This window comes from Eschrichtius robustus, chromosome 2 (assembly GCF_028021215.1).
Source record: "Eschrichtius robustus isolate mEscRob2 chromosome 2, mEscRob2.pri, whole genome shotgun sequence".
Lineage (NCBI taxonomy): Eukaryota > Metazoa > Chordata > Mammalia > Artiodactyla > Eschrichtiidae > Eschrichtius > Eschrichtius robustus.
This window is the reverse complement of record NC_090825.1, coordinates 109367181-109387301: the sequence shown is the minus strand read 5'-3', so window position 1 is coordinate 109387301 and position 20121 is coordinate 109367181. Positions and strand designations below refer to the sequence as shown.

At 38.7% G+C, this 20121-nt stretch overlaps 1 protein-coding gene across 3 annotated transcripts in view; it reads left to right on the top strand.

Moving 5' to 3' along the window:
- The first annotated feature begins 207 nt into the window (after window positions 1-207).
- RAPGEF6 (Rap guanine nucleotide exchange factor 6) overlaps window positions 208-20121 on the top strand; it is a 235469-nt gene continuing 215555 nt past the window's right edge. For all 3 annotated transcript variants that reach the window (XM_068535821.1, XM_068535820.1, XM_068535822.1), the window contains exon 1: window positions 208-466. In XM_068535821.1, the coding sequence (XP_068391922.1) occupies window positions 398-466 (69 nt within the window). In that variant the 5' untranslated portion in view covers window positions 208-397. The remainder of the gene's footprint in view (window positions 467-20121) is intronic.

Sequence of the window (20121 nt, the reverse complement as noted above, 5' to 3'; positions counted from 1 at the left end):
CCGAGGCGGATCCCGTGACGGGCTTGGGTGAGGTCTCGCGACGTTTCTTCAAATCTCACGAAGAAGGGTTGGAGGAGGCTTCACTGCACCGCCCCAGTTTTTACGTCATTGCAGAGTCACGCCCTTAGGCGCCCGTTTGCGCGCTTGCGCGTGCTGCGCACGCGCACTCACCTTTCCTCCGCCCCCGCGCGGGCTTCCCTTTGGCCAGTCGCGCGTGGGCTGAGGCCCTGGGCGGGCGGTGCGAAGGCTTGTTTGCGAAAGCGCGGTCCCCCCGCAGTCCGGAGCTCCCTTCTTCAGGGGAGGGGGAAAGGGGTGTAGCCCCCCTACCTAGGGTGAATGGGCTGTCGCGTGGGCTGCTAAGGGCAGGCTGGGGAGTACGGGGGCCAGGGCCGCGACCATGAACTCACCCGTGGACCCCGGAGCTAGGCAGGCGCTGAAGAAGAAGCCGCCCGAGCGGACGCCCGAGGTAAGGCCAGCCGTCCCGGCGCGCCTCCCGCTGTCCAACGGACAGCATCCCTCTGTCGGTCCGAAACTTGCGGCGACTGTCCCCTTGCCAGAGCCTCGCACCTGCTGCCAAGGTATCTGTTCTCTGAGTCCCCGGCCCTGACCCAGGCCCTTGTCGCGGGCGGGTGACGACCGTCTTTCCTGCTCGCTGTGCCGCCTTCCCCGCACACCCGTCCTTGCCGGTGACTTCCTAGTGTTTTCGATAAAAAAGCACCATTACTAAATCGTATTTTCTCAGGGTAAAATGTGGGTCTCGGACTGAGATTGTCCCGTAGGTAGGTAGACTATGAAAAATTGTAAGTGAACTATAACAGCCGTGTTATTAAGAAATAACTTCTCTTAAAGTTCTTTGAAATACTGTTCAGTTGCCTAAAGAAAGATAAAGTTTTCAAGATCAGTTTAAAAGTTTGCATCCAGTCAGATGATGAATTCTGGTGGAGAATTATGCGTATCTGAAGATAAGTTCTGGGGAGGTCGTTTTTCAGACTGTGTCACTGGGAAATGTTACAGTATTTTGTGCTTGGATCCAAAACCTGCTGTATTGAGTTAAATGATTTTCACTTGAGCTGAAGGCTGGTGTTCGGGCAAATAACTAAAACCTGTTAACCTTGGCAATCCCTATAGAGGCTTAAATTAGGGGGGGGGGGAGGTTTTCCTTGATTTGGAGAAGTTTCCATAATAAGTGGTATGTTTCCTAAACCAAAAAGCAAAAACTAACAACAATGTGAATGGATTGTTGGATTGTCTTGTGTGTAATTGCAATAAATAAAATGAAGTGCTTTGGTTAGTTCTTCCTAAGTCACTTTTGTGTTTTTCAGATTTATAATGTTTTGCATAGTAAGTCTCAGTAATTTGGGCTGACCTTTTGTGACATGATATTAGTCAAGCTGTAATTGTAGCTACTGGGTCAAACTTTCTTATTGGAAATCCTGATCTTTGCATATAAACAAAGCAAATTCTACCACTTTCCACGGTCCTCTTTTTGAGACCTGCATTTGTAATCCCATGTGTCTTAATTTCCCTCTGATAATTCTTGAGGTCATTGTGAGTTAATTGAAAGCATTCACTTTGAACAGGTGAATCTACCATAGTTTTTATATCATTAGAAAGTATCATACAAGGCTTACAATGTATAATGTAGGTTTTACTTTTAAATATTACTTATGATAAAATCACATTTTAATGGGAAGATCCTAATTTTCTTTAATAACAGAATTACCTACTTTGAAATTGCTTATTTTTGAGCCTTAGGAAATTTTCTAAACTGTTCACAAAGTTGTGTTGGCCAGTGTGTGCTGTGTAAGTACTTTATCTTGTTTTACTGGAACAGCAGCGTTGTTTAAGGAAATGCTAAACAACTGCCCACAGTACACAGACTGGAGCTCTGACATCTAGCAGCATAACTTGTTAACTGCTTGAATCACTGGCAGTGCTTTTTAAACTTTTATTGATTGATTGATTGATTGATTGATTGATTGCCACGCCACGCAACTTGTGGGATCTTAGTTCCCCCACCAGGGATTGAACCCGGGCCCTTGGCAGTGAAAGCGTGGAGTCCTAACTCCTGGACCGCCAGGGATGTCCCATCATTGGCAGTGCTTTTGAATGAGTGTAGAATTTGTTCAGGGTACAGAAGTATCAATAAAGAAGTGATAAATTGAATCCTAGTGTTGAGCTATTTGTGATAAATAATTTGATGAAATTCTCACAGGGTCATGCCTGATTTCAGAAGATCCTTATCCTTTTTAGTGGCTCTTAAGGGTCTATTATAAATATATTCACTCAACAATTATTTGTTGAAAGCTTACCAGTTCAAGGCACTATTTTGTGCGCTAGGATGTATCAGTGAACAAAACAGGCATGCCCTATTGGTGTTTACATTCTAACAGAAGGGGGAGGGGAGTAGGCAGATAAATATAATAAACAAGTATGTTACATAATATGTTAGCTGATAATTGCTAGTTAAAGAAAGAGCAGGATAAAGGAATTGGAAGTAAGGGACAAGGAGTGGGTGCAATTTAAGGTAGTCGGTGTCCTGGTTGAGATGAATTTTGATTAAAGTCTTGATTCATGTGATAGAGTTAGCCATGGGGATATATGGGGAAATAGCTTTCCAAGTAGAATAGTCATTGCAAAAGTTCTAAGATGAGAATGTGTCTGGTGCATTCAAGGAATAGCAAGGAGCTCTGAGTGACTGGAGAAGAGTGGTAAGAGATGAAGTCAGGTGATAGTGGTGGTGTAGGATGGAGCTTATCATGCAGGACTTCCTAAATTGTAAATTCTTTGACTTTTACTTTGAGTGAAACAGGGTTTTGTTTTCCACCAAAATGTTTTGAAGCAGAGGAACGATGTTATCCTAGTTTTTGAAGCATCCCCTGGCTGCTTGCTGGGTTGAGAATAAACTGTGTGGGAGCAAGGGTAGAAAGAAACAGGAACATCAGTTAGAGGTTATCACATTAAAGCAGGGAAGAGATCATAACTCAGACTAAAGTGATAGGAATGCTGGTGTTGAGTAGTAGTCAATTATGGCAACAGGATTTAGCCAACAGGATTTGCTAATGGATTAGATTGTGCTTTGAGGAAAAGAAAAGAATCGAACATGATTTCAAGGTTTTTGGCCTGAATAACTGGAGTGTTGGAGTTACCATTGAAGAGAGTTTGATCTGCCATCAGAGAGACTGGGAAAGCTGCAGGAGGAGTAGTTTTGGGGAGGGGAGTGGATCAGAAATTCAGTTTTGAACGTGTCACATTTGAAATGTCTGTTAGAAATGTCAAGTAAGGAGTTGCGTATACAATTTATAATTATTTCTAAAGAGAACGCTGGGTTGGAAATAGAAATTTTATAGTTATTAGCTTACAGATAATGTTGAAAGTCATGAGACTAGATGAAATTACCGAAGTAGTGAGTGTACATGGGAATAGAAGAGGACCAAAGACAGTGCCCTGGGGCACTTGATCACTACAAGGTCAGGGGAGAAGAGCAGAAACCAGCAAAGGAGAAGGCATGGGAGCAAACAGTGCAGGGGAAGAAAAACTAGGATAGAGTGGTGCTGTCCTGGAAGCTAAGCCAATAAAGTGTGTAATAGAAGGGGATAAAGCATTCATTCAGCTTATTTTTCCTTGACTACGTACTGGATACAAAGCATTATGAAAAAATATACAAATAGATAAGAATCAGTGTCTTATAATCTTGTAATCAGATGTTTGCATCATATAATTAATGAACAAAGAACTCTTCTGTTTGTTTCTGGGACAAAATTAATGGTTCTTTTATTTTGACCCATCTGTTGTCCTTACATGTCAACTCAAGCATAATCCTAGTGAGCCAGACACTGAGAATGGAAACTTTTGTAAAGTATGCCATTTAGAACTGTGTTCTAACACAGTTTTTACTTTTCTGGCCATTTCTTCTACTGTGTAGATTCACCTTCCACAGCACATTGTCTTTCCTGAGCTAGTTCTCTGATTTCCTTTCCCACCTTACAAAGATCTTTTCTTTTTTATAACGGAAAATTTTAGATTTAAATACTCTGGGAAGCTAAGTGCTCTAAAGCAACAAAAGCTGTTAAGGTGCTTATTTTGAGTCGTCATGCCAAAATTAAAGATGCCACAGTCAAAACTGAGACCTTGAATTTGGCTTTTTCTCAACTCAGTCCATATTCAATGCCATTCTTTCTTTGTAATCTTTCTTTTTTACCTCGGAATGAACACCTTATTTCTCTTATATTTCTGTCTCTAAGTGCTTAATACCATGTTTTGTGCATGTTAAATGATCAACAAATATGTTAAACAGAACAGAATTTAGAATTAATTTTGTAAAGTCCTCATGTTAAAAAGATAATACTTCTGTTCATTAGAATTGCTGATTTTGTACATCCTGGGTGGTCTCATTCTGCACCGTGACTTCAGTTAATTTTTATAGGCTGACACCTAGGTCTGTATAGCGCATGTTACCCCCTTCCATGTGCTTCAGATTCATATATCTAACCACTAAATTGTCCTCCAGGTTCTTCAATCACTAGTCTCAAATTGAAACCATCATCATTCCTCCTCTTTAATATTCTGCTGGTGACTGCCCCAGTTGCTCAATCCAGAAATTAGTGTTTTTACTCTTGATTCCCCCTGCTGTCTTCCTCTCTGTGTCTAACTGGTCACTAAACCTTGTTTGATTTTACATCTTGAATCTCTCTCTACCTCTTCCTATCCAGCTGTGCTACCCTAGTTCACACTTCTATCGTTTCACCCCTGAATTTTTGCTTGAGTCTTTTTATTTATTGTCATTTATTGCTAGAGTGATCTTTCTAATACTCGGATCAGATCATCTTCTATTCTTGCTCAGAATTTAATTATTTCCCACTGCCTAGATAGGTTAGCAATATAAGTTATCATCCAGATCATTTTTGAGAATTAAAAGAGGTGGATTAATATTTATACGAGGAAAACAGATTAAAGGACTGTCTCCAGCAAATTGAGATGTATGGTTACCTCACGCAGATGATAACATTGATTTATTCATTCAGTTAACAGATGATATGTTAGGCACAATACTAAAAGCCAAGGTTGTAGAGAGAAATTGGACATGGTCCCTATTTCTCAGTGACTTAGGAGACAGACGTGAAAACAGTAAAATGTTAAGGTTACTAGTGACAAAGGTATGAATAGGGCACTTTACAACTGCAAGTGGGGAAAGGACAGGCTTCTTGGAGGAGCCTTAAATTATAGGTTAGATATCGTGAATAGCTGTCTGGATGATATCCAGAAGGGAGGTCATTCCAGGCAGAGAGCAGCAGGAGCAAAGGCACTAATGGTGACAAGCCAGGTACATTTGTACAACAAGAAGCCAGTCTGTAAGGCTAGAGTATGCATTCCCAATGGGGATGACGTCATCCCCAAAGGGACAAAAACTGGGTCTTTTGGGGGGAGTGAAAAAAAACCTTAGATATTACTATGGTTTGTGTAGTAATATCTACACAGAACTCATCCCTACCTGACAGAGTCTTATTCCTTAATATTTAATTGGAGACGGGGTGGCAATTATGAAAAATACCCTTTGGAGGGATGTGATAATGAAAAAAGGTTGCAAAACACTGGGCTAGTGTATGGGGTGTTTGTGTGTTTAAGGGGATGGTACATGGTGGTGGATGTTAAACGTTGAAGCTGGGTATAATAGCAGGATTGGATCATTTCAGGGATTTGGACTGGATGTTGTAAATAAAGGAGAACTATTGGAGGGTTTAAAGCCCAGAAATAAGATCAGTTTTACAAAGATTACTCTGTCGGCATTGTTGAAGATGTAGGGCAGGCAGGGGGTCGGTCGGGAAGAGCACAGGCCGGCTACATTAGAGGCAGGGTGGTTTACAGTAGGATGAACCAATAACATTTTGTCCAAACCACGATATTTTTCTGTGTGAAAGCCAAGACTGTTAATGATTATATCAGGATAACCGGGAAATCAGGAGATATGGATCTGGTTATAGGAAACAAATGCAGTAGTTCAGGAGTGAGATAAGGTAGCAGAATATTTCATAGTGGAATAGTGAGGAAGTAAAATTGGCCCAACATGGTCACTGGTTGAAACGGGAATTTGTACATCCCACCAGAGTTTTATTTTTTTTTTTTAACTTTGAAATTGACTGTAATACACATACAGTAAAGTCTGCATGCTTTTAAGTATAAGCCAGCTTAATTTTCACAAATATATTTAGCTACCATCCAAATCATGATACAGAATATTACCAGCACTCCAGAAACTCCCCCTTTGCCCCTCCCAATCAGTACCCTTTCCCAAAGGAAACTGTTCTGACATCTTTCACCATAAATTTGTTCTGCCTGTTTTTGAATTTCATTTGAGTGGAATCATTCAGTGTGTATTCTTTACAGCAACCAAGAGGACTATGAAACTATCTTGGTTCTTTGTGTTTTATCTCTGGACTGGACTTTGAAGCTTCTCTCTTGGCTTTCCTTGATCTTCATGTACTTATCCTTTTTTATACCATGACTCACCTACCCTTTTGGATTGGCCACCTCATTCTGTCCAAGCCTACTCTTGCGGTAACTGCCTCAAACCCCAGATGCTGCACTTGAGGCAAAGATATACTCTGTCCTTATATTCTTCTCAAGTGTCTGCAATAGCTCTGGGGCAAATCTGGCAAAACTTTTCTGTCTTTTGCTTGTTGGGACAGACTTGGGTTGGGTCTGTTCAGAGTAAAGCAGAAGTTCAGATAATTTCTGAATTTCTCATTTGGGTAACTGTATAAGAGTACGTTATTAAAGAGCAGAATTAGGGTAGAAAGAGAATTCAGTTTTGGAAAGGGTTTGAGATTCTCTACAGGAGACACAGATAGAGATGTTCAGTAAGCATTTGGAGCTTCAGGTCAAACCAGGTTATGGGTCTGAGTTGGTCTGAGAGTCTACAGCATATGGGTCATAGGTGAAGTCATGGGATTGGTAGGAATACTCAGAGTGAGAAAACTAAGTGAGAATAGAAGGGCAGACCCTTTGGGTGCTCTAATATTAAAGGGATGGGGGAAGGAAAAGAAAACTGCCTAAGAGAATGAAAAGAAATTGTTTATAGAAGTAGAAGGGGAACAGAAGAGTGGTGTTACAGGAGGACATTTCAGAAAGAAATCCCTGATCATTAATATCAGGTACTATAGAGAGTTCAAGAAAGGTGAGGACTCATAAATTCTTCGGGTTGCGTCCATCAGAATGATTTCAGTGGACTGAATACAGAGCCTGGCTGCAGTGGATTAAAGTGAGAATCAGACCCAAGAAAGTGAAGGCAGCAAGTGTACTGTTTGTGAGTTTGGCTCTGAGGGGAATGGGAAAGATGTAAAGTCCTCCATTATCTTCTGCCTAGCACTCTAGCCTTATCACCCCCCACCCCCAAACACATGCATTTTAAACTACTTATATAAATATCCTAACACAGTACTTTTTTAAAAAAAAATTTTTATTGGAGTAAAGTTGCTTTACAGTGTTGTGTTTCTGCTGTATAGCAAAGTGAATCAGTTATATGTATACATATATCCCCTCTGTTTTAGATTTCCTTCCCATTTAGGTGACCACAGAGTATTGGGTAGAGTTCCCAGTGCTATATAGTAGGTTCTCATTAGTTATCTATTTTATACATAGTAGTGTATGTATGCCAATCCCAATCTCCCAGTTCATGCTACCCTCCCCCTTCCCCCCTTGGTATCCACAAGTTTGTTCTCTACATCCGTGTCTCTACTTCTGCTTTGCACATAAGTTCATCTGTACCATTTTTCTAGATTCCACATATAAGCAATATTATACGATATTTGTTTTTCTCTTTCTGACTTACTCTGTATGACAGTCTCTAGGTCTATCCACGTCTCTGGAAATGGCACTGTTTCGTTCCTTTTTATGGCTGAGTAATATTCCATTGTATATATGTACCACATCTTCTGTATCTTTTTGAATTATGGTTTTCTCCGGGTATATGCCCAGGAGTGGGATTGCTGGGTAATATGGTAGTTCTATTTTTAGTTTTTGAGGAGCTGCCATACTGTTCTCCATAGTGGCTGTACCAATTTACATTACCACCAACGGTGTAGAAGGGTTCCCTTTTCTCCACACCCTCTCCAGCATTTATTGTTTGTAGATTTTTTGATGATGGCCATTCCGCCTGGTGTGAGGTGATACCTCATAGTAGTTTAGATCAATGGAACAGGATAGAAAGTCCAGCGATAAACCCACACACCTGTGGTCACCTAATCTATGACAAAGGAGGCAAGAATATACAATGGAGAAAAGACAGTCTCTTCTATAAGTCGTGCTGGGAAAACTGGACAGCTACATGTAAAAGTATGAAATTAGAACACTCCCTAACACAAACTTAAAATGGATTAAAGACCCAAATGTAAGGCCGGACACTATAAAACTCTTAGAGGAAAACATAGGCAGAACATTCTTTGACATAAATCGCAGCAAGATCTTTTTGACCCACCTCCTAGAGTAATGAAAATTTAAAAAAAATAAATGGGACCTAATTAAACTTAAAAGCTTTTTCACAGCAAAGGAAACTATAAACAAAATGAAAAGACAATCCTTAGAATGGGAGAAAATATTCGCAAACGAAGAGACCGACAAGGGAATAATCTCCAAAATACACAAACAGCTCATGCAGCGCAATATCAAAAAACAACCCACTGAAAAAATGGGCGGAAGACCTAAATAGACATTTCTCCAAAGAAGACATAGAGGTGGCCAACAAACACATGAAAAGATGCTCAATATCACTAATTATTAGAGAAATGTAAATATCCTAACACAGTACTTTTCAACCTGGGCTACATATGTTTTTCAACCTGGGGAATTTTTTTTAATGCCCAGGCCCACCCTTCATTTCTTGAATTAGAACCTTCTGGAATGGAGTGTCAAGCGTTGGTATTTTTAGAAGGCTCCTTAAGTAATTCTGATATATAGACAGAGATTAGAAGCATGGTCCATTGTGCCATACTCTCCTTTCTGTGTGCTTTATATAGGGTGGGAGAGTGTTTAGGGCCCTGGAATTTGGATTTGGACAAGCCTACTTCAGATCTGGGCTCTAGCACTGAGAATTTGAGTGACCCTAGGAAAGTTACCTAACTTTAGGATTGAATATCTTTGGGGGATTGTTACGTGGACTGAATGAGATAATATATGTAAGTATTTATTTAGCAAAGTGCCAATCATAATGAGCACTCAATAAATGTAGCCATACATATTAGTTTGCTATTTCCTTTGTCTAGAACACCATCCTCTCACTTGACAAATCCAAACTCCTCACTGAAATCTCATCTCCCACTCCTTCTCTGTGTCCCTTCCTCTGCCATAGCAATTACTGTACTGTGTTATGATTACTAGCATGTTTGTCTCTCTGGCTGGACTGTAAGCTCCTTGAAGACAGTGACTATATCCTTATCTCCCAGTTTCCATCATGCAATACTTGTTACATAGTAGGTAGCAAATATTTGTAGCGTAAATGACTTTAAAGAGAAAAGGAATCTGAAAAATACTGTTCCCCTATTTTTCTAGTAGTGATTTTTGTTGGTCTGATACTTGAAGTGCTGGGGAAAAAAGACTGATGAAGTTTGGCACAATGGCAAAATTTGCCATTAATATCCTCTTATTAAAATATGAATAATGTACAATTACCATAAAGAAACTGTGTGTTTTACCTGGCAGTTCTTCAGAGACAATTCAGATAGAGGAACTTAAGTCATACATTGAAACAGGAACTTCTGTTTTATATGGCTTTGAAACACATTTCCAGTTTTAACTGCAATGCCAGTTTTAACTTTTCATGTGTTTTTAACCAGGTGGCTTAAAGCTTTTGCTGGGCAAATATTTCACGCTCAGCTAGATGTTAATGTAATTGCCTATTTACAATCCAGAAAAGGGTTTTGTTAAAAAACAAACAAACAAAAAAAAAAGTAGCTTATTTTTGTTACCAAAAGTTAAAGAGGGAACTTGGACTGAAAGAATGTAAACTTTAGTATTCTTGTAATTATTTGTTAATCTATTTCAGAATTTAGAATAATGGTTTTTAAGTGTACACTTGTAGAGATTTTTTCTGAATTGGCGAAAGAGCACCATTGTACTTGGAGTCGTTTTTGAGTGAGTCACTGTGTGCATCCTTGAGGGTGGCAGAACAAAGATTCTGTTGTGCTTTTCTACAGCAGATGCACATTCAGAGGGTTCCTTGGAAAATAAGAGAACTTATTTATGCTTCTGGGCCCCTCTGACCTTCATTTGTAAGCTAAACTGTATAGGAAGGGAGTACTAGGTCTGGATGGGGCCTTTATTAGACAGTTCTTTTGCATGACACCTCATTTTACATGTATTGGAGATTCCCAACTTGAGGAAAAAAACTGTGGCGATTCAGGAGTTTAGACACCGTAAATTCTTGTTTTTGAGAGATGAGGAGCTTCCCTGAGAGGGAATTTTGCAAAGAGGAGGAGCAGCCAAGCATGGTGAACTTGACTGACAAAGTCATGTTCTGTGAAAGGGATGTAGGATTGTGAGCTCTGTAACATTGTAGTTATCGTTTGGCTTTACCTTGAACTGGGCTGTTTAAACTGAGGTCTCGCTGTAAATAAAAACTGAATGAGCCACTTCATTAAGAACTTGAGGTTATGGAGGCATAAGCAGCCCCCATTTGATGTTCACTACTACCAGACATTCTCCACTACTTTGCCCCAAACTGAAATTTTGGCAGCCCTAGGGCTTCTGGCTTTGACATGTGGCAGAGGCAGTGGGACTTGTTGGACAGGACACTTAGTACGTAGCAGAAGTAGCAGCACCACCTAGCATGTATTTGTGAACGTATGTATATGTAGCTGTTCCAAAAATACTTTAGCTGATGGTTCAAGAGCTAGTGAAATGGGTTGCATACAGATAAAGGAACTGAACTTGAGGTAAAATGTCTTGCTCAAGGTCACATGATTCATCAGTCGCTTCCTCAGTCCAGTAGTGCCCCACTGCTTTCTCTTTATCAGTGAACTTTAGGTTACATTTTAAGCTTTGAACTGTGTTTTTTTACTGACATCTATGTAGAGGCCTAATATTTTCCTAAATACATGCCTCTCATTTAATCGTGACTGTACTATATGAAGTATAATACCTTAAGGTGCCTGTGTCAATTTAATGGAAGTTTATAATTCTCAAGTTTTATGTAGAATGAAAAGAGGTGTGCTTGATATGTGATTTTTTTTTTTTTTTATACCATTCTGTTTTATAACTTGTTTTCAGAGGATGGTAGCCTATTCTAGTTCGGTTTCTTAAAAGCATCCATTTAATATGAGAAGGCTTCATCATAGTATATTTTTTAGAAAAGAGTGTATAAGTGTCACAAGTGGCAAATGAAGTTTGGATTGCTTATGAGCTCCTTAAATGACTCTCTGAGGCAGAGTTGAATGCATACTTTTTTTGTGGAAGACTGCCTGATGAATGTTTGTGTGGTAAATATTTTTAAAGTCCTGTTTTTAAGTGCCAGGGATAAAAGATTAAAGTTCTTAGGGGAGGAGATGGGCAAGTACACAGACAAAATACAGCCTGGTTAAGTACTGTGATAGTTGCACATATCAGGTGCTCAGGAGTTTTGTAGGAGGGCTGTTGGGAGAGAGGAGTAAAGGGTAGGCAGGTGTCATTCAAATTGTTTTAGAAAAGGGAACCCTGACATGAGTATAGATTTGAATATATAAAAGTTAGGTGAAGAAGAAACAATGTGTTTGCTGAAAAGGGAACAGCATTTTCCAAGGCCACAAGATGAGCTTGGTATGAACATGCAAGTTGCCTGCATAGCTGGAACATTGGGACAAGAATAAGTAGTAAAATAGGTGAGGCTGCAGGCATGGTCAGGATCCAGAACATGAAGGACTGTGTTCTCCTTGTTAAGGAGTTTGTATTTTCTTTTTAGAAAGATCACTCTGGCAGCACTCTGAAGAATGGATTACAGGGGGCCAGACTAGAGGCAAGAAGGCTGTTTTCTGTTACCCAGTAAGAAATAATCCCTAAATTGCTCCAGTTGAGATGGTGAGCAGAGATGTTTAGAAAGTAGGATTGATAGATTTCTTACCAGAGCCATTGAAGGTGAGTACTGTCACCTAAATCAGGGAACCGAGGAGCAAGACACAGCTAGGGGTACAGATAATCAGTTTAACTTTGGATATTTGCACTTGAGATGCTGAGAGGTCACGCAGGTGAAAGTGTTCAGTGTGCAGTAGAAAGTGTAGGTTGTTTATTACTTCTCCATTTATTAGCTGGTATTATGTACAGAAGAACTTTCCCCACTTGCTCCTCTCCTCCTTCTCTAAAAAAAAAAAAATCACTGAATTCAAGGATTATTTTTGTATTTTTAATATTGTCATTATTCTTTTTGATTCTTAGGTTGCCCCAAATTCAGCCACTAGGAGCCCTTTCTAAGTCAGCTGCTGTGTCCTTTTGGCATGACGCAGTAGTCTTTAAGTAATACCTTACTTTCTGACCCAAAAAGGTGTTCCAGGCTTTTACTTTCCTTGCCCTACTACTGAAATCAGCCGTTTATGGGCTTGGCCAAAAAGTTCGTTCGGTGTTTTCCCTACGATGGCTCGCTTAGTTGTCTTTATCTTCATGTGAAACAATTTTGTTAGATTGTATTGTGATAGCTGTCATGTCAGCGTGCATTTTAAAAAAAACATCAAAATTGGTGAATTTTTGTGTAGCCATTTTAATATTGAAGATGGAAGAAAACAACTTTTTTGGCGTATTATGCTTTATTATTTAAAGAAAGGTAAAAACGCAACTGAAACACAAAAAAAGATTTGTGCAGTGTATGGAGAAGGTGCTGTGGCTGATCGAACATGTCAAAAGTGGTTTGCGAAGTTTGGTGCTGGAGGTTTCTTGCTAGATGATGCTCCACGGTCAGGTAGACCAGTTGAAGTTGATAGCGATCAAATCGAGACATTAATTGAGAACAATCAACGTTATACCATGCTGGAGATAGCCGACATATTCAAGATATCCAAATCTTAAGCGTTGAAAATCATTTGCACCAGCCTGGTTATGTGAATCACTTTGATGTTCCACATACAAGTTAAGCGAAAAAAATCTTCTTGACTGTATTACCGCATGCAGTTCTCTACTTAAACATAATGAAAACGCTCCGTTTTTAAAACAAATTGTGACGGGAGATGAAAAGCGGATACTGTACAGTAATGTGGAGCAGAAGAGATCGTGAGGCAAGCTAAATGAACCACCACCAACCACACCAGAGGCCGGTCTTCATCCAAAGAAGGTGATGTTGTGCATATGGTGGGATTGGAAGGGAGTCCTCTCTTATGAGCTCCTTCCAGGAAACCAGACGATTAATTCCAACAAGTACTGCTCCCAGTTAGACCAACTGAAAGCGGCACTCGACGAAAAGCGTCCAGAATTAGTCAACAGAAAACACATTATCTTCCATCAGGATACCGCGAGACCACATGATTTTTTTTATGACCAGGTAAGAACTGTTATAGCTTGGCTGGGAAGTTCTGATTCATCCGCCATATTCACCAGACATGGCACCTTCAGATTTCCATTTATTTCGGTCTTTACAAAATTCTCTTAATGGAAAAAATTTCCATTCCCTGGAAGACTGTAAAAGGCACCTGGAACAGTTCTTTGCTCAAAAAGATAAAAAGTTTTGGAAAGATGGAATTATGAAGTTGCCTGAAAAATGGCAGAAGGCAGTGGAACAAAACAGTGAATACATAGTTCAACAAAGTTCTTGGTGAAAATGAAAAATGTGTATTTTATTTTTCCTTAAAAGCCGAAGGAACTTTTGGCCAACCGAATATCTGAGGAACCTGGGTTCCTTTTAGTAGGAAATGGTATTTAGAATCCACGGTCTGGGCTCCAGGTGTGGTAAGTGTTACATAGCCCTTTATTGCCATTTTGCAGAATATATTTACACCTTCACGGATGATAAAACCAATGGAATGGAATTCTATGTTTAATGTATGGGCTTGTTAACTTGGAGATATTGTTGAAAATCTTTAAAATAGCTTTAATTGTCTGCTGAATATAATTTAACCTTTGTTTTGTAATTTTATAATACACATTTGTTACCATGTGATAGTGTCCATGCTACACATTTAACAGGTATTTTATTTTATGTTTAAAAGGAAGCAGTTTATCATTCCTATTGTACAAAAAATAAATGTTAAGCAAATTATCCAATGTTACATGGTTAGTAACTGATAGAGGCAGAATTTGAAACCACAGCTGTCTCCACAGTCCAAGTTTTTAACCACATTGTTAGGCTGAAGGCAGCCTAACGATAATTTGGGGAAGATTCTTCAGCATAAGTTTTGATTATACAACTACAGCTGCAGAATATATATATCTTGGGAGTGAATCTGTACTAACCATAGAGATCCATTCTGAGAGTTTTTTTATTGTTAAAATTGCTGGGATAACGAGTAAAATATCTTGGTTAATGAGTGTTTGAGATACTTGATGTTGTATTGTAAGTTGTATGTGATGATTTAAGCATATCATAGATAAGAAATAAACTGGTTTTAGACTTTGAGAAACAAAAAATTCAGAATTGCTCTAAGCATTCCACTTTGAGTTTTCCAAGTGTTGGTTGGTTTTATAAGCATGTGTAGAGCAGCCGAATTGAGAGATGGAGTTGCTGAGAGAAGCGTACTGCTTGGTACAGTGTTGACGAAGGGGATAGAAATCCCAAAGTGCTTAATTAGAAGTGTATACTTAGCAGAATTATTAATTCCTCATACATACAGAGCTGCAAATATGAATTGAATATTTCATTTAACAGTGAAATTGGAAAGTCATAGAAGATGCCTACAGTGAATGCATTAGGTATGGATCATTTGAAGGACAGTTTGTAGGATGGCAGTGGTCTCACCCACCTCAGCTTGCCCACCTTCACTCATGTAGCTGACTGGCTGAGAGGGTATGGCTGATATGTTTTAGGAAGCGCTGAGTCATCACCGCTTCCTCACCTTCTTTTTTGCCCAAGTGGAACTTATTATTTTTATTCCCTAATCCTGAGTTGATATTTGTTCTTCTAATACCCCTGGATAATTTCTGCAGTATTTTGTAGTTACAGAACCAGTGGCTGATCTAGGTGTTACTGATCTGGAATGTCATAAATTCTGAGTTTTTTCATCTTCCTCATGATTTCCCTCTTTCACGTTGAGTAGAGCAGCTTTCAAGTGCACACTAAGTAATTAACATCACTTTGAATATAGCATTTAAATTTTTTATTACCAAGAAATATCTGTAAGATTTCCAGTCTGTCTCTGTCAGGGTTGTTTGTTTGTTTGTTTTGGCTTTCTATAATAGCTTTTATGGATCTTGGACATACCAAAAGCCTAACAGATAGTTCAATACCTTTAGCCTGTCTCAGAGATAATTGGTACAGAGACCACAAGAAACCCCTTTCTTTCTTTTTTTCCAGGCAGGAATTAACACTTTATTTTTTTTTTTAACATCTTTATTGGAGTATAATTGCTTTACGATGGTGTGTTAGTTTCTGCTCTATAACAGAGTGAATCAGCTATACATATACATATATCCCCATATCTCCTCCCTCTTGCGTCTCCCTCCCACCTTCCCTATCCCACCCCTCTAGGTGGTCACAACGCACCAAGCTGATCTCCCTGTGCTATGTGGCTGCTTCCCATTAGCTATCTGTTTTACATTTGGTAGTGTATATATATCCATGCCACTCTCTCGCTTCGTCCCAGCTTACCCTTCCCCCTCCCCGTGTCCTCAAGTCCATTCTCTATGTCTGTGTCCTTATTCCTGTCCTGCCCATAGGTTCTTCAGAACCATTTTTTTTTTTTTTAAGATTCCATATATATGTGTTAGCATACGGTATTTGTTTTTCTTTTTCTGACTTACTTCACTCTGTATGACAGTCTCTAGGTCCATCCACCTCACTACAAATAACTCAGTTTCGAAGAAACCCCTTTCTAAGACCAGCATTACACAGTCAACAACTATCAATACTTTCTGTCCTGTGTAAACGAAAACCATAACCACTCACATCATATGAGAGAATTAATCAGTTTGCTACTACAACCATCCTTTGTTCTGGGAGATTATTTTCTGTCCTTTCATAAATGCTTAACATCTTGTGACCCTAAAACCAGGTGCACTGGAGGGACCAGGATTTACTAGACATCTCAGTGCTTGTGTTCCTCCTCATTAATAGGTTATCAGCCAGATAACCCAAGTGGCATAGATCCTACCAATAAGCCACTTGTTCTAAACTTTCTGTGCATCAGAACCACCTGTAGGGCTCATTAAACCACAGATAGCTAGGTCCTACTCCCAGCGATTCTGATTCACTAGGTCTGGGATGGAATCTGAGAATTTGCATTTTTGCCAAGTTCCCAAGTGATGCTGATGGTGCTACTATAAGGGTCTTTCGGGGTTGTTACTTATATGTAGCGGAACCCAATTCTGGTCAATTTAAAGAAAAGGAATTTATTAAAAGGATAGTGGGTAGCTACAGAATTGTTGGGAGTGCTGGAGAAATAGACTTGGGGCTAGACAACTATGATCCATACTCCTTATCACATATTTGGTAAAGATACTACTGCTGCTAGCACTGAACACAGTGGATACCACAACTTGCACTGCTGAACATCTATACTGTACACTGCATGTGTTCACAGACCCTTCAACCACTAGCTGCCAAAGTGGATTCCGGATAGTTCTTGCTTCTCGGTATCACTAGATGAACAGTTTATTATGAGTATATGTGATTGATAGTGCTTGGATCATTTGCCTGTGCCATAGTTTTATGGAAGGTTGGATAAGTGAAAATCTGATATACTCAGTTTCCACCAAAACTCATAAGTTGAGGTATTTGCTGAAGAGGTGTTTATTCATGGTTTGACTTCTTTGTTAGATATTTTTGACCATATGCATTAGGAGTTGACGGAGTATTGCCTGGGAACCAAATTAGCCTACCAACTGTTTTGTAAATAAAGGTTTATTGGAATGTGCCCACACCCATTCATTTACCTTTTTTTTTTTTTTTTTTGGTTGTTTTCATGCTACAAAGGCAAAGTGGATTAGTACTTGTGACAAAAACTGTATGACCCAGAAAACCTAGAATATTTATTATCTGACCCTTTATAGAAAAAGTTCGCCAACCCCGGATAGGAGTAATCCTAATACTTCTATTCAAATCCATGCGGTCACCATTTATAGATGCTGTTGGAGAACTGCGTGTAAGATGGCCAAATTGTCAAAGATTGGAGACAAATAAAGGACAAACTTTTAGATAATTTGAAGGACTTTTAGAATCTAAAGTTCATCAACTTTGTCAGACTTTCTTCGGGCAGAGAACTGGAGAACCACGTGTATATTTCAAAACTTGTAAATTATGTTCTCACTTAGACTTTAAACTTGAAAAGTGAATTCCTAATTCTTTGTCAGCTATTCATGGCATCATCAGTGGTGTCCCAGAGATGTCCTCTGACTTGAAAACAGAGGAAATGATATGACATAATTCAGTTGAGGATCTCAGGAAATTCTGGGACTCCTGGACTCTAGCCTACCCTCATTGGGCAGGTCAAGTTATGGACTTCTAATTCTGTTTGCCATGACATAGCCTTTTCAGTTTTCAGACCTTGTTTGCCACTAAAACAAAATTGTCTTGACGTTAGAAAATAACAAGCACGTTTCCGTGGGATAGGCATTTTGTGGGTGTCTGACCAGGTTATGATGACTTTTAATTCAAAGGATGGGGCCCCAGCAGCTGTGTTTGTAGAATATGACTACACCTACCAACCACTGTTTTGGAAGTTCTAGCTCATGCATTAAAGCTAGGGAAAAAAAAAAAAAGTACGTACATACATAGATTGGGGAGGAAATACTAGTGTTCTTGTTCACAGGAGATGTTACTGCGTATGTAGAAAATCCAGAAGAATCTACAAACTATGAAATTTATTAAGGTTTATAGTATACATCTTAAACTTATCACAATCAACCTTCAAGTGATATTATACTATTTCTTATATAAGAACCTTACAATATTATACTTCCATTTTTACCTCCTGGTCTTTGTGCTGTTGTGATGCATTTTACTTGTACACATAAATAAATCTCATAATACATTGTTGTTGTTGTTGCTGTTTCTTTAAATAGTCAATTGTCTTTTAAATAATTAGAAAAAAGATTTATATTTACCCATGTAGTTACCATTTCCAGTTTTCTTCATTCCTTTGTGTAGCTCCAGATTTCCATATTGTATCGTGTTCCTCTTTTATGAATGACTTCTAACATTTTTTGTAGAGCAGGTGTGCTGGTGATTGACTGACTCAACCTTTGTATATATGAAAAATATTTTGCCTTCCTCTTTGAAAGTATTTTGACTGGGAATAGTATTCTAGACTGATAGTTTTTTTCTTTTGTGACTTTAAAGGTGTTACTACAGTGTTGTCTGGATTGCATTGTTTCTGACTAGAAGTGTTCTGTATTCTAATGATCTCGCTGTGTAATTTATCTTCTTTCTCTAGCTGCTTTTATAATTTTATCATTTTTTAAGCAATTTGATTATGATCTTTGCTGTTGTTTATTTTATATTTCGTGTGCTTGAGTTTTGTTGAGCTTCATGGATGTGCAAGTTTATAGTTTTTATCAAATATGGAAGATTTTCCACTATTCTCCAAATTGTTTTTTTGTTCTTTGTCTTCTTCACAGTGACTCCAGTTATACTTCTGTTAGGCCTGCTTGAAGTTGATGCCTATCTCACTGTTCACATTTTTGTGCTCTGTTCATATTTTTTTCCATCTTTTCTCCCTGTGTTTTATTTATTTATATTTTTTAATTGAAGTATAGTTGATTTACAATATTATACAGTGTTAGATCATACATACAACATAGCAATTCAGTATTTTTGTAGATTATACTCCATTTAAAGTTATTATAAAATATTGGCTGTATTCCCTGTGCTGTACATTACATCTTTGTATCTTCTTTATTTTATATTTAGTAGTTTGTACCTTTTAATCTCCTACCCCTATCTTGCCTCTCTCCCCACTGGTAACAACTAGTTTGTTCTCTGTATCCATGAGTCTGTTTCTGTTTTGTTATAAGTATTCATTTGTTTTACTTTTTAGATCCCACATGTAAGTGATAACATGCAGTATTTGTCTTTCTCTGTCTGATTTATTTCACTAAGCATAATACCCTCCAGGTCCATCCATGTTGTTACAAATGGCAAAATTTCATTCCTTTTCATGGCTGAGCAGTATTCCATTGTGTGTGTGCGAGCGCACACATACGTACACATACTACGTCTTCTTTATCCATTCATCTGTTGATGGACACTTAGTTGCTTCCGTATCTTGGCTGTTGTAAATAATGCTGCTATGAACATTGGGTGCATGTACCTCTTTGAATTAGTGTTTTAATTTTCTTCAGATGTATACCTAGAAGTGGAATTGCTGGATCTTATGGTAGTTCTATTTTTAGTTTTTGAAGGAACCTCCATACTGTTTCCCATAGTGGCTGCACCAATTTATATTCCCTTTCCTTACTAGGGCTCCCTTTTCCCCACATCCTTGCCAAGATTTGTTATCTGTGATCTTTCTGCTGATAGCTGTTCTGACAGGAGCGAGGTGGTATATAATTATGGTTTTGATTTGCATTTCTCTGATGATTAGTGATGTTGAGCATCTTTCCATATGCCTCTCAACTGTATATCTTCTTTGGAAGAATGTCTTTCATGTCTTTTTCTTCTGCCCATTTTCTCATTGAGTTGTTTGTTTCTTTGATACTGAATTATGTGAGCTGTTTATATATTTTGGATATTAACCCCTTGTTGGTCATATCATTTGTAGATATTTTCTCTCATTCAGCAGTCAATTGTCTTTTTGTTTTGTCGATGGTTTCCTTTGCTGTGCAAAAGCTCTTATGTCTAATTAGGTCCAATTTGTTTATTTTTGCTTTTGTTTCTGTTGCCTTAGGATACAAAAAAAAATATTGCTGTGATTTATGTCAGAGTGTTCTGCCTATGTTCTCTTCTAGGAGTTTATGGTTTCAGGTCTTACAGTTAGGTCTTTAATCCATTTTGAGTTTATTTTTGTATATGGTGTGAGGAGATGT